The sequence below is a fragment of the Danio rerio genome, chromosome 1 (genome assembly GCF_052040795.2).
Source record: "Danio rerio strain M-AB ecotype USA chromosome 1, GRCz13ab, whole genome shotgun sequence".
NCBI classification, from domain to species: domain Eukaryota; kingdom Metazoa; phylum Chordata; class Actinopteri; order Cypriniformes; family Danionidae; genus Danio; species Danio rerio.
Window position 1 is genome coordinate 56,669,401 of NC_141021.1, and position 13,055 is coordinate 56,682,455.

A 13,055-nucleotide genomic window follows, 5' to 3' on the forward strand; every position below is an offset into this window, starting at 1 on the left:
TTAATGTGAATATGGCATTTTTACTTTAATTGATTTACAGTAAGTTACTAATCACTTTTACTGTAGGACAATTATGCAGTGTGTTACTGTATTTTAAAGTTGCATTGTGAAAATTACTGCATATTTTACAGTAAAAATATACAATCCTGTAAATAGATATACTGTACAGTAAGGTAAATCGTGCTGTAAATGTAAATATAGTATTTTTGCTGTGATGGATTCAGTTACGCGCGAACTGAACTGTAATATGAGCTGAATATACTGTAGGACAGCTATGCAGAGTGTTACTGTATTTTAAAGCTGCATTGTGAAAATGACTGTATTTATAAAGTAAATATATATATATATATAAAATACATATATATATATATATATATATATATATATATATATATATATATATATATATATATATATATACTGTATATAAATTTGTATTTGTGTTGTAATTGATTTACAGTAAGTTACTGGCAAACTGAACTGTATTTTACTGTAGGACAGCTATACAGTGTGTCACTGTATTTAAAAACTGCATTGCGAATATTTCTGTATATCTTGCAGTAACAATATACATTACCTTAAATAGATATACAGCAAGATAAATTGTGCTATAAATGCAAGTACAATATTTTTGCTGTAACTGATTTATAGTAAGTTACCGGTGAACTGAACTGTAATATGAACTGAGTTGTACTGTAGGACACCTATGCAGTATTTTAAAGCTGCATTGTAAAAATTACTGGATTTTTATATATTTTACATTTATACAGTGCAAATATACAGTACTGTAAATACATTACAGCAAGATAAATGGTGCTGTAAATATAAATACTGTATTTTTGCTGTAAGTTATTGTTGAACTGAACTGTAATATGACCTGAATGTTACTGTAGGACAGTTAGTCAGTGTGTTTTTATATTTTAAAGCTGCATTGTCAAAATTACTGTATTTTTACATTACAAATATACAGTACTGTAAATAAACATTTAGCAAGGTAGATGGTGCTGTATTTTTGCTGTAATTGATTTACAGTAAGTGAATGGCGAACTGAACTGTAATATGAACAGTATTTTACTTTAGGACAGCTACGCTGTGTGTTACTGTATTTTAAAACTACATTGTGAAAATGACTGTATATATTACAGTAAAGATATACAATACTGTAAATACATATACAGCAAGATAAACAGTGCTGTAAATGTCAATACAGTACTCTTGCTGTAACTGATTTACAGTAAGTTACTGGTGAACTGAACTGTAATATGAACTGAATTTTACTGTAGGACAGTTATACAGTATGTTACTGTATTTTAAACCTGCATTGCGAAAATTACTGTACATGTATAGTAAAGATATACAATAATGTAAATACATATAAAGCAAGGTAAATGGTGCTTTAAATGTAAATATGGTATTTTTGCGGTAATTTATTTACAGTAGGTTACTGGTAAACTGAACTGTAACATGAACAGAAATTTACTGTAGGATAGTTATACAGTATGTTACTGTATTTTAAAGCTGCATTATAAACATTACTGTATTTCACAGTACATACGTATAATACTGTAAATACATACACAGCAAGGTAAATGGTGCTGTAAATGTAAATACAGTACTCTTGCAGTAATTGGTTTACAGTAAGTTACTGGTGAACTGAACTATAACATGCACAGAAGTTTACTGTAGGACAGTTATACAGTATGTTACTGTATTTTAAACCTGCATTGCGAAAATTACTGTACATTTACAGTAAAGATATACAATAATGTAAATACATGCACAACAAGGTAAATGGTGCTGTAAATGTAAATACAGTATTCTTGTTGTAATTGATTTACAGTAAGTTATTGGTGAACTGAACTATAACATGCACAGAAATTTACTGTAGGGCAGCTATGCAGTGTGTTACTGCACTTTAAAGTTGCATTGTGAAGTAACAGTAAAGATATACAATACTGTAAATACATATACAGCAAGATAAATGATGCTGTGAATGTAACTACGGTATTGCTGTAATTGATTTACAGTAAGTCACTGGCGAACTGCTGCTGTAGAAATAAAGTGTTACCATTTATTCCATTTAATTTTAAATGACATTTTTAACCCAATGGTTGGCTTTGTCCATGTTTGACCCAACCTCAAGTTACAACAACCCAGCTTTTTTTTAGAATGCAAAGAAGACTCAAGTAAGCAGTCTTAGGATCTCTTTCATAGGAAGGCCTCTGCCAAACTCAGAGACGTAGCTTCACGCGAGCAACCCAAGATCAAACTGGCTAAGTGTTCTGCACTTCAATTAGCACTAGATCTTGAGCTGGCATCGGCGTGACTTCATGGAAAACAAAGAAGGGAATAAGAGGTTTGCTCTGTGATCCCTTTGCATTTTAATGAGCCGATCACGTAGAGTCCTCAGGGAACGGACACGGTAACCCTATATTCAAGCACAGCGTAGTTGCTAAAATACAACTCAAAACGCATAAGTCAAGTCCAACTTAGCATGGATGCTAGACATTCATGTGCATTGTACTAGGCTATACCAGCTCGCTAGCAAACTGACTAGAGGATTGTACAGGAAGAGCGGGAAATAAATGAACGCCGATATGTGCTGAAGGAGAAGAACATGTGATCTGTGAACAGGTGAGCAAGGAACAGGACTCAGGTGCAACAGTCCAGGTGTGATGAAATAGTCATGAGGAGAGGCAGAGTCTAGCTTGAGTTACAGCAGCCGGCGCTAAAGTAATGAAGGAAAGAGCAAGAGCAGGAACGCCACAGAGATGGACAGAAGACAGAGATACAAGAAGCCGGCAAGGCCATTAGGAAAGTCTCGGGAGAAGGTTTGTGCTTTGTTTGATGACTTCCAGCTTGATTTATGCTTTGTTGTATTCTATACTGATTGTTTTTTTGCTTAAACCACTGTTGTGTCTTGCTAACCACGCATGCAAATGTACGGTTTCTAACTTCCACCCGAAATAATTGACTACATAACACAGCTTGATTAGTTGCTTGAGCTCTGATGGCATAACATCCATCTAACCTTTAAGCCTCGAGGAACTTGTTTAACCCACAAGCTACATTAAAATATCCTGTTTCTGGTACAGATCCTGCTAAGATTGCACTTATCGCTGTATTTAGGAGTTAAAAGTCTCTACCTTCACCTCGGCGGTGTAAATTATTCAGGGGCGCTTGGATTCTGTCACAATCTGCCAATCAGGGAAATTAAGGCGACGTGTGCTGAACATGTATAGTCGATGAGATGCCAATTTGTCCGCCGGTATTTTGGCCAATTGACATCCAGGAGCACGTGTGCGTCAGTCTGGAGGATGCGCTGTAGGTTTGAAGAGCAGATCTACAACAAAACAATATCAGATAATTATTATTATATATGTTTTAAGTGCATTTATTTCTTCACATGCAAATAAAAGTGATTTAGATGGAAAGACGAAGTTTACTAATGGCAAAAAGACAATCTGTGTGTGTCAGAACGTGTTTTTTTTTTTTTTGCTATAAATTAAGATTATAGTGTAGCTGAAATAAAAAGTACTTTAAAAATTACTAATAAAAAAGCATATAAAATAAACAAGTAATAAAACTCATGTCATACAGTGTGTGTGTAAATATATATATATATATATATATATATATATATATATATATATATATATATATATATATATATATATATATATATATATATATAAAGTGTGTTAAAAAAAAGTGTTAACTTGCTAAAAAAAGAGACTCAACTTAATTTTTATTGTTAAACACAAAGTTCATTCTATCATTTATTCAATTTCTTTTTTTTTTTAGCTACGTCCCTTTATTAATTAGGGGTCGCCACAGCGGAATGAACTTATCCAGCATATGCTTTACACAGCGGATGCCCTTCCAAGAATCGAATCAGTGACTTTCTTGTGTCACGGTGGCGATCGTGATTCCCATTGTGCCACAGTGACCCCCCTACACATAGTTCATTTACTTTAGAATTATAATAATGGTGATAATAATAACAGGTTTATTTATTTATTTAATTAAATCAGATCGTCGCATTTAAAATGTATGCAAAGACCATTTTGAGGGATGTAAACAGTAACAACAGTCCCAACGTAGTTTCTGTTTTACATTTTTAATTTTCATAGCTTCCCAGAATCCCAAAAGGTCCACATATTGATAAATTATGTAATGATAGCTGTTTTAATTTAACATTATGATTGAGTCACCTCAGTTATGAAACAGTTTGACGACAAGCAAGAAATGTTCATGGGCCAATGACATCCCTGCATTAAAAGGGTCTATTCAGTATATACCTATATTTAGTTATTTAATACATTGTATAATTTTCATGTAGTTTAACTTCAATTACAAAAAATGGCCTTAAAATAAAAATGATAAAACAAAAACATTTGACATTGTATGTTACAGAATTTGTTCATCAAATAAAGCAACATTAATTTTGACTTATTAAAATATAAAAACATAAGGAAATATAGTAAATTGTATTATAGTTCATAAGAATAAAACCTAATGGTTTGTACACTCTCAGAAATAAAGAAATGGGAGCTGTCACTGAGGTGGTACCTTTTAAAAGGTACAAATTTGTACCTAAATGGTCCTTATTAATACCTCAAGGGTACATATCATTTAGTTGGTTAAAACGTTCCTTGATTAATGAAGTACGCTGATAATAGCTCACACACTGGCACACATCAGTTTCTTCAGATTAGTATCAATGTCCTGGAGCTGCAGTTGAGCCGAACACTATTGGAAATACGTCAATATGTTATTTGAGCGTGTCTAATTCAGATAATGGACAAAGACAGACACTCATTAGAGAGTGTTGCACCATCTGCTTTAATCGACTACTATTAAACCTCTCTGCAGTAGTAAACATGTCGACTGAACGAGAATTTATGTTATTGTTGACAAGTTGAGAACAATTTGGGCAAATAGGTAATTGTTTAGTTACAAAACAGGAGCATGATTTAAATATTATATTGATATCCAATATTAGTAACATATAATAACTAATAATATTGACCTTAGCAGATTTTTCATCATTAAAAACTATTTTTTAATCCAGCCAAACTAAAAGACTTTCAGGCCAGAGGAAAAAAATTAATAGGAAATAACGTGGAGGGGACAGGTGTCCAACCTACAGCATCTAAACACTGAGGTACCACAGGGCTCTGTTCTTGGGCCACTTCTCTTGCATCCACACAACATCTTTAGGATCTTTAGTCATCCAGAAACATGGATTTTCCTACCACTGCTATCCTGATGATACCCAGCTATACCTCTCTTTTCACACTGATGATCCCTCGGTTCCAGCTCACATCTCAGCCTGCCTGTCAGACAATTCACACTGGATGAGAGATCATCATCTTCAGCTTAACCTCGCGAAAACGGAAATGCTTGAAGTTTCTGCTAACCCGACTCTACATCACAACTTTTCAATCCAGATGGACGGGGCAACCATTACTGCATCCAAAACGGTGAAAAGATTTGGTGGTAACGATTGATGACCAACTAAACTTCTCTGACCACATTTCTAGAACTGCTCGATCGTGCAGATTCGCACTCTACAACATCAGAAAGGTCCGACCCTTTCTATCTGAACATGCAGCTCAACTCCTTGTTCAAGCTCTTGCTCCAGACTGGACTATTGCAACTCTCTACTAGCGGGGCTTACAGCTAACTCTATCAAACCTCTTTAGCTGCTTCAGAAAGCAGCAGCACGAGTGGTCTTTAATGAACCTAAAAGAGCACATGTCACTCTGCTACTCATCCGTTTGCACTGGCTGCCAGTTGCTGCTCGCATCAAATTCAAAGCTCTGATGTTTGCTTACAAAGCGATTTCTGGCTGTGCTCCATCTTATCTGCTCTCACTTCTGAAGATTTATGTGCCCTCCAGAAACTTTGTGAAGCCTCATGGTTCCATCCCAAAGAAAGAAGAAATCACTTTCCCGAACACCCAGTTGGTGGAATGAACTCCCTAACTGCATCACAACGGCAGAGTCACTCGCTGTCTTCAAGAAACGACTGAAAACTCAACTATTTAGTCTCCACTTCCCTTCCTAATCTGCAATTCCCTCTCTGACTCCTCAACTAACTACAAAAAAAAAACAACATATATATATACTAATGTTTTGCTGAAACACGCCTACAGCACTTATTCATTGTTGCTCTTATAGTTGTGTAAATTGCCTCCTTGTCCTCATTTGTAAGTCGCTTTGGATAAAAGCGTCTGCTAAATGACTAAATGTAAATGTGGAAAAATCTTACTCTATTAAACATCACTTAAGAAATTCACAAAAGGACTAATAATAAAGATGAATATCACTAGTCAACAAATGAAGAATAATTTCTATGTGCAGACCCAAGAAACAGCTCTAGAGCAAAGCGTTTCCTCTGAATGTGGTCCTGGAAATCAGACCTATGATCTAGAAACCATCCGTACTGAACCTGTACGTTTCTCTGTGTCAGATCTAAAGCATGACTCGACTGGAAGCGTCTCTCCAGCGCTCAGAAAGCCGCTCTGTTATAGAAATGCCGAGCAGACGAGAAAGCGCCAACGCTAGCAGACGAGGAAGCATTAGCATGAGCAGAAGAGAAAGTGTCAGCCAACAACACACAGGTGAGGTTTATCATTCACATTAACCTGAGCATTTGTTAAATACAGCAGGGTCACTTTTCATACAGCGGGGGGAAAAAGTAGTGAACTTGTCACCATTTTTTTGCAGAAAACAAATTTCTAAAAGGGCCGTTGACTTGAATTTTCCCCCAGATGTTGGTAACAACCAAAGAAATCCAAAAATGCAAAGAAAACAAATCTAATTAGCTTACAAAATAAGTTATGTATAATAAAATGAAATGAGACAGGGAAAAGGTATGAAACACATGAAGAAAGGGAGGTGAAGAAAAGCAGAGAAAGCCCAGACAGCAGCTGAAATCTCTCAGTAGTTCTTCAGCAGCTCAGCCCTTCCTCAATGTAAATGAATATCAGCAGCTTCAGTCCAACATCTACATTAGCAGGAGGGTAAAGATGAAACCAGAGTGGACATTTCAGCAAGAGAATGACACAAAACACAGCCAAGGAAACTCTCTAATGCTCTTAGAGAAAGAAAATCAAGCTGTAGAATGGCCCAGCCAATCACCTGAGCCGAATCCAATAGAAAATACAAATTAAAGATCCGATTTGATAGAAGAGACCCACAGAAGCATCCAGATTTTGACACTGTGATGAAGTCTGTAAAAACTCTGAGCAACAGATGTGACTTTATTCTCCCTATGAAAGGCGTCTTTAAGCTGCCATCAACAAAAAAAGCCTTTCAAATGAAGTATTAAATACATTTCAGTAGTTCAGTACTTTCTACTTGTCTCATTTCATAGTTATTATACATAACTCAATTTAAAAAAAAATTATTTTTATGTTTGTATTATTTGGGTTTTAACCAAAACCTGGTTCAATTCCACGTCCACAGCTCCTTTAGAAATATTATTCCCAGGAGAAAACATGACATGTTCAATACTTATTTCGCCCACTGCTGGTATAGATGTTTGTTTGAATACATTTTTCCATTGATAACGGCGGGCTGCAATGTCAAGCAATTATAAATTTTATGCAATGACTGTATGCAAGATCTCAGATGTTGTTATAATAATGTGGAAACCGCTTTAAATATTCAATTCAATTCACCTTTATTTCTATAGCGCTTTTACGGTGTAGATTGTATCAAAGCAGCTTCACATGAAAGATTATAGTGATTTGAAACTATAAGTTCAGTTTAGCTCAGTTTAGTGTGGTTTAATATTCACTGCTGAGAGTCCAAACACTGAAGAGCAAATCCATCAATGCACAGCACACACTCCGAACACTAATTGAAATAGCTGAATTAAAAAATTCTTTGAAACATTTGTGATAACGAAAGTACATAAGTCAGTAAAACATATTGTTATAATAATTGTTTAATATTTTAGTGTTTTTTTCACATGTTGTGCCTTTAAATGGACATTATTCTTGATGTCAATGGGCCCTAAGAATATAGCGTTTTGTTGCGTTTATGCAATAAACAATAAATACACAATATAGACTTAATACACTTCATCGAACATGTACACATAGATACACCACCTATATACTTTATAACTGCAGGTTAACTAGACTGTAAAAAAAATCTGTAATTGTACGGTTTATTTCCAGTAGCTGTGGTGCTGGAAAAAGAGGGAAAATAATGGCCGTTAAATTACCAAAATTTAACGTAAAATAACAGCCGTTAAATTACAGAAATTTAATGTCAAATAACGACCGTTAAATTACAGAAATTTAATGTAAAGTAAAGGCCGTTAAATTCCAGAAATTTTACATAAAATAACGGCCATTAAATTACAAGAATGTAACAAAAAATATGGGCAGTTAAATTACAGAAATTTAACGTAAAATAACAGTCGTTAAATTCCAGAAATTTAACGTAAAATAACGGCCATTAAATTACAGAAATTTAACAAAAAATATCAGCAGTTAACTTACAGAAATTTAACGTAAAATAATGGCAGTTAAATTACAGTTATTTTACATAAAATAACAGCGGTTAAATTACAGATATTTTATGTAAAATAACAGCAGTTAAAATTACAGAAATTTAACGTAAAATAACGGCCGTTAAATTACAGAAATTTCCTAACATTTAAATCTCTGTAATTCAACCTCTGTTATTTTACAGTAAATTTCTGTAATTTAAGGGCCGTTATTTTACGGGTGTTTTTGTCGGCACCCCATAAATTAAACCATAAATTTACAGATTTATTAACAGTTTATGTTTAGTGTTAAAAGTTATTACCAGCTAGTTAATTAGTTAAAAGTTATTATCAACTAAGTTATGATAACTAATAACTTTAACTTTTCCGAATTTGATTGTACTGCAATAGTGCTGCTTTTAGAGAATGATTATTGCGAAAAGTCCTTTACAAATGAACTTGAATTTATTTGAATAATAATTTAAAATCAATTATACATTTATTTTGTGTGTGTCGATACTGTCTTCCTCAAAACAGAGACAAGAAGAGAAACAGAACAAAGCAACGGTCGTGGCATTTTTAAGCGAGCCAATCGCTTCCTCTCACAAGACCGTGAACAGGACGACGGCAGTTCTTCATCTCCAGTGCGCCATTATGAAAGAGGGCATGCACTTCCAGCCAACCACAGTCCTGAGCGCAAAGCCGCCATCCCCTTCCGAAATCCTGATCTGGGCCTCCCATCCTATAGGAGGCGCTATGACAATCTCAGTGAGCAGGCAATAAGTGGCCTCTCCCCCCAGCGACACATGAGTTATTCAAATTTCAGACGTGGAGACAGCCAATCACGTGCAAGCCCTCGCTCTGGCAGCCCGAGATCTTCAAACATCTCTCCACAGAGGCGAGGGGAATCGCGAAGTTCGTCTTATCGGAGAGGCTCTTCTACACACGGTCATCGTATGTCCTCTCAGCAGGCTTCAGGTAAATGCACGCCATCACGAAGACGGGATTCGATAGCCACGCGCACCTCATCGCCTTCACGAAGCTCAGGTACAAATAAATATGCAGATTCCTATAGCCCCGCCCACAAAAGAAGCCCCTCCCAGAGCTCCTACGGGCACAGCTTGGATTCAGAAAAGCTGTATAAGAATCTCAAATCAATTGTGAGTTCGGCAGAATCAGACGGATATGATGAAAGGAATGGCTGGTCAAAAAGAATACAGTCTGATGACGGTGGTTATAACGAACGCAACCACAGCGGTCGCAGTAGTCGAAAAAGTGGTAGTCACAGATCTGGCTACAACAGCCGGGATTTCTCACCAACCGGAAGCAATTGTGACACAATTAAAAGTCGAAATACTGGTCGCAACAGCAGAAATAGTGGTGCCTCGACACCTCATCGAAATTACGATGAACGTGATACTGTGAAAAATAGTACGTCAAAAAATAAGAGTCGCAGGAATGAGGTTTACTCGGACATCTCGGACAAACAATCCAAATCTGATTCGCGTCAATCACTAAGTCCCACCCACTCTCCACTAAGCCCCACCTCCCCAGCATCAACACCAAGCATTGCTCAATCAAGGCGGAGTCGAAATCAGGCACCGACGCCAGATTTGACCAAATCACAAACCTTAACTCCAGAGACGGACAAGCCAGCTATTGATCGGAGCAGAAGCAACATCAGGCGTGGCTTAGAGGCGCTAATCCTTTCAGAAAACCCCAGGTCTTCCAGCCAACCAGCAGTGCCAGAAATGACCATCGAGGACTATGTGATCATAGCAGATATTCCCAGATCAAAGCTGTACCCTGAAGAAGAGGAAGCAATAATAGTGAGGAGGAGGCCACAGAGCCGGAGCCCACGCAGAGACAATCAGCACAGGTCAGAGACTACAAACAAACAATTAGCCGAATGTTATGATAGCATTTTTCCACTGTTATGGTTCTGTGGCTGATGTGAGAGTGAATGCTTTGTATGACTTCTAGCATTTTCACTAGAAAAAAGTGAGGATGTACTATTTATGGATCCCTTTCTCAAAATTTTTCTCGTGATTTTGCCAAGTACGACGCGATCCTGAATTAACATCTATGTTGATTGTGGAACATCATTTTTGTTTGAAAATGTAATCCATACCTAGTCCCTACCCCTTAATCCAGGCATATATGTTTCTTTTAACCAGATAAAAACAAGAGATTAAGGTCTCATTTACAAGGGTGACCTGGCCAAAAGGTCTGCAACACACAACTTAAGAAAACATAATAGTAAACAAAAAGTTAAGATAATAAAAAATCCAGTTTAGTTGTTCAGCTATACCACATTACAATATTTTTTAAATCACATGCATTGAGAAATGGACTGTTGTTGTTTGTTATAAAGGATAGAGCGAAAAGACTTGATTGAGATGAGCTCAGACAGTTAGTTCAGACTGAAGAGTATTCCAGGATGAGGGGGCGGCATGACTAAAGGCTCGCCTTCCTATTTCAGTTCGAACCCGGGCAACAGTCAAATGATAAGATTTACTTGAACATATGCATACTGCTTTTTGACTTATGAAGAAGGGAACTTGGGTATAAAGCCACCAGACACAGGAGAGCCTTGTAGACCAGAGTCATCTAGTGGGTGTACCGTCTTGTATAAGAGAAGGCCAGTCAGCTTTGGCATACAGTTCACAATGGTGAGGGCGTACTCACACTATGTACAGTTGCCTTGAAGCGGGACGAAGGACGCTTGCCCCCCCCTCTCGTCTCCCCCGACAGCCCGCACTTACATCGCACCCTTACGTCATCAATGATGATGCTGTCTAGTAAGAAGCGCTCTCGCTCAGCACAGTGCAGACTGCTTTAGTTATATCGTTTTAGTCGTTTGGGATGCGGTGACACGAAGTCAAATATTTCGCCGAACAAATCAGCCACTTTTGATGCTCATAAACAATCATAAAGTCAGGAATTAGGAGGTTTGCTAAATGTGCGGCTGCCGTGCAGTCTTTAATAATCTACGACAGTTTGCGTTCATTAATCAGTAAGAATGATGAATAAATCCATATCAAACAGTCTCGTTAAAGTCACGTCTCCTCTTCAGTTTCGGGCTCAGGCGCACTTTGCCCAAGTGAATCACGCTCTGGCACACCTTTTTCAACTGGGCCAGGGTCAGCAAAGTGAACCATGCCTGAGCCCGATTCAGAGCACTCACACTTCTCATACAATCCAGGAAATGGGCCTGGGCACGGTCCGGATAGCATAGTGTGAGTATGCGTGAGTCTCTGACAGCCTGTAACAAACCTCAGAGCGCTGTGATAAACAAAGTTTAAAGACTTAAGTCATTTGGAAGCATTCATATATATATAAAACATCACCATAATCAATCAATGGTAAACATTTTGCAAAACACCAAATGTTTACAAGCTTTAAGAGAAAAGCAGGATGCAACTGTGAGTTATTTCCAAAATCAGAGGGGAATAATAGTTGGATAACACTCATGTAGAAGTGTGTAAACCTAACCATAAGCCAAAACATAACATAAACGGTAAACATATCCCTTAATTCTGATTGGCTGATTGTAATGTTGTTCCAGGATCGACATAAATGTTAATCCAGCAACATGTCCTACTTTGGTGAAATCAGCTTGGCGAAAGGTGTAATAGAAACTGCTAACCTTAGCCTAATAGCACTGAAAGCCTACATCCTACCCTGCAAATCTCCATCCAAAGTCACGTCTCCTAAACATATGAACAACACACACTAGACGACATCACTACAATACATCACCTTAAATTCACCAGAGAGAAAACGTTATAGTACAGTTAATAATATAAGCATAATTAGGTATAGTCTTGATGTTTGCCAGCAATTCTCTGTCTGAAGTGTGCACATGTATTAGGATGAATTGAGGTTAGTTGGTCATCTCACTGGCTGTTTCTCAATATGCGTTCTTCGGCGATTTTGCGTCCTAGTGTTATGTCATTATCAACTGCCTAAGTTCAGTTCCAATACTCAAGACCGCAAGAACGGAGGATTCAATTCAATTCAATTCAGCTTTATTTGTATAGCGCTTTTACAATGTGGATTGTGTCAAAACAGCTTCACATAAATGGTCATAGTAACTGGAACAGTGTAGTTCAGTTTTTAGTGTTTAAGTTCAGTTTAGTTTAGCTCAGTTCAGTGTGATTTAATCATTACTGAGAGTTCAAACACTGAAGAGCAAATTCTTCGGTGCGTAGCTCTACCAATCCTGAACCATGCGAGGCAGTGGCGACAGCGGAGAGGGAAAAAAAAAACTTCACCTGATGGGAGTGAAGAAAAAAAAACCTTGAGAGAACCAGACTCAGTTGGGCACGACCATTTTAATTTTTCCGCTGGCCAAAAGTCTTGTGCGTGAAACTTCCCAGATGTGTTCTTGATATCGAGGACAAACCGATGCACTTAGCACCGACCTCGCTCTAGAAGTCCCAGAAGTCATTGCAACTGGAGGTGGGAAACGCAGCATTTAATATAGATTTATTTTAAAAGTTCAGAGATATGACTTATTTACCTCAGGAGTTTCCCAAAATTAC

The 13,055-nt window shown here is 37.1% G+C and overlaps 1 protein-coding gene across 2 annotated transcripts in view; it reads left to right on the forward strand.

The window, feature by feature from the left end:
* The first annotated feature begins 2,158 nt into the window (after window positions 1-2,158).
* The window catches only part of triobpa (TRIO and F-actin binding protein a), a 32,574-nt gene continuing 21,677 nt past the window's right edge, over window positions 2,159-13,055 (forward strand). For both annotated transcript variants that reach the window (XM_087237821.1, XM_087237819.1), the window contains exons 1-3: window positions 2,159-2,831; window positions 6,478-6,628; window positions 9,046-10,387. In XM_087237821.1, coding sequence (XP_087093947.1) covers window positions 6,487-6,628; window positions 9,046-10,387 — 1,484 coding nt within the window. In that variant the 5' untranslated portion in view covers window positions 2,159-2,831; window positions 6,478-6,486. The remainder of the gene's footprint in view (window positions 2,832-6,477; window positions 6,629-9,045; window positions 10,388-13,055) is intronic.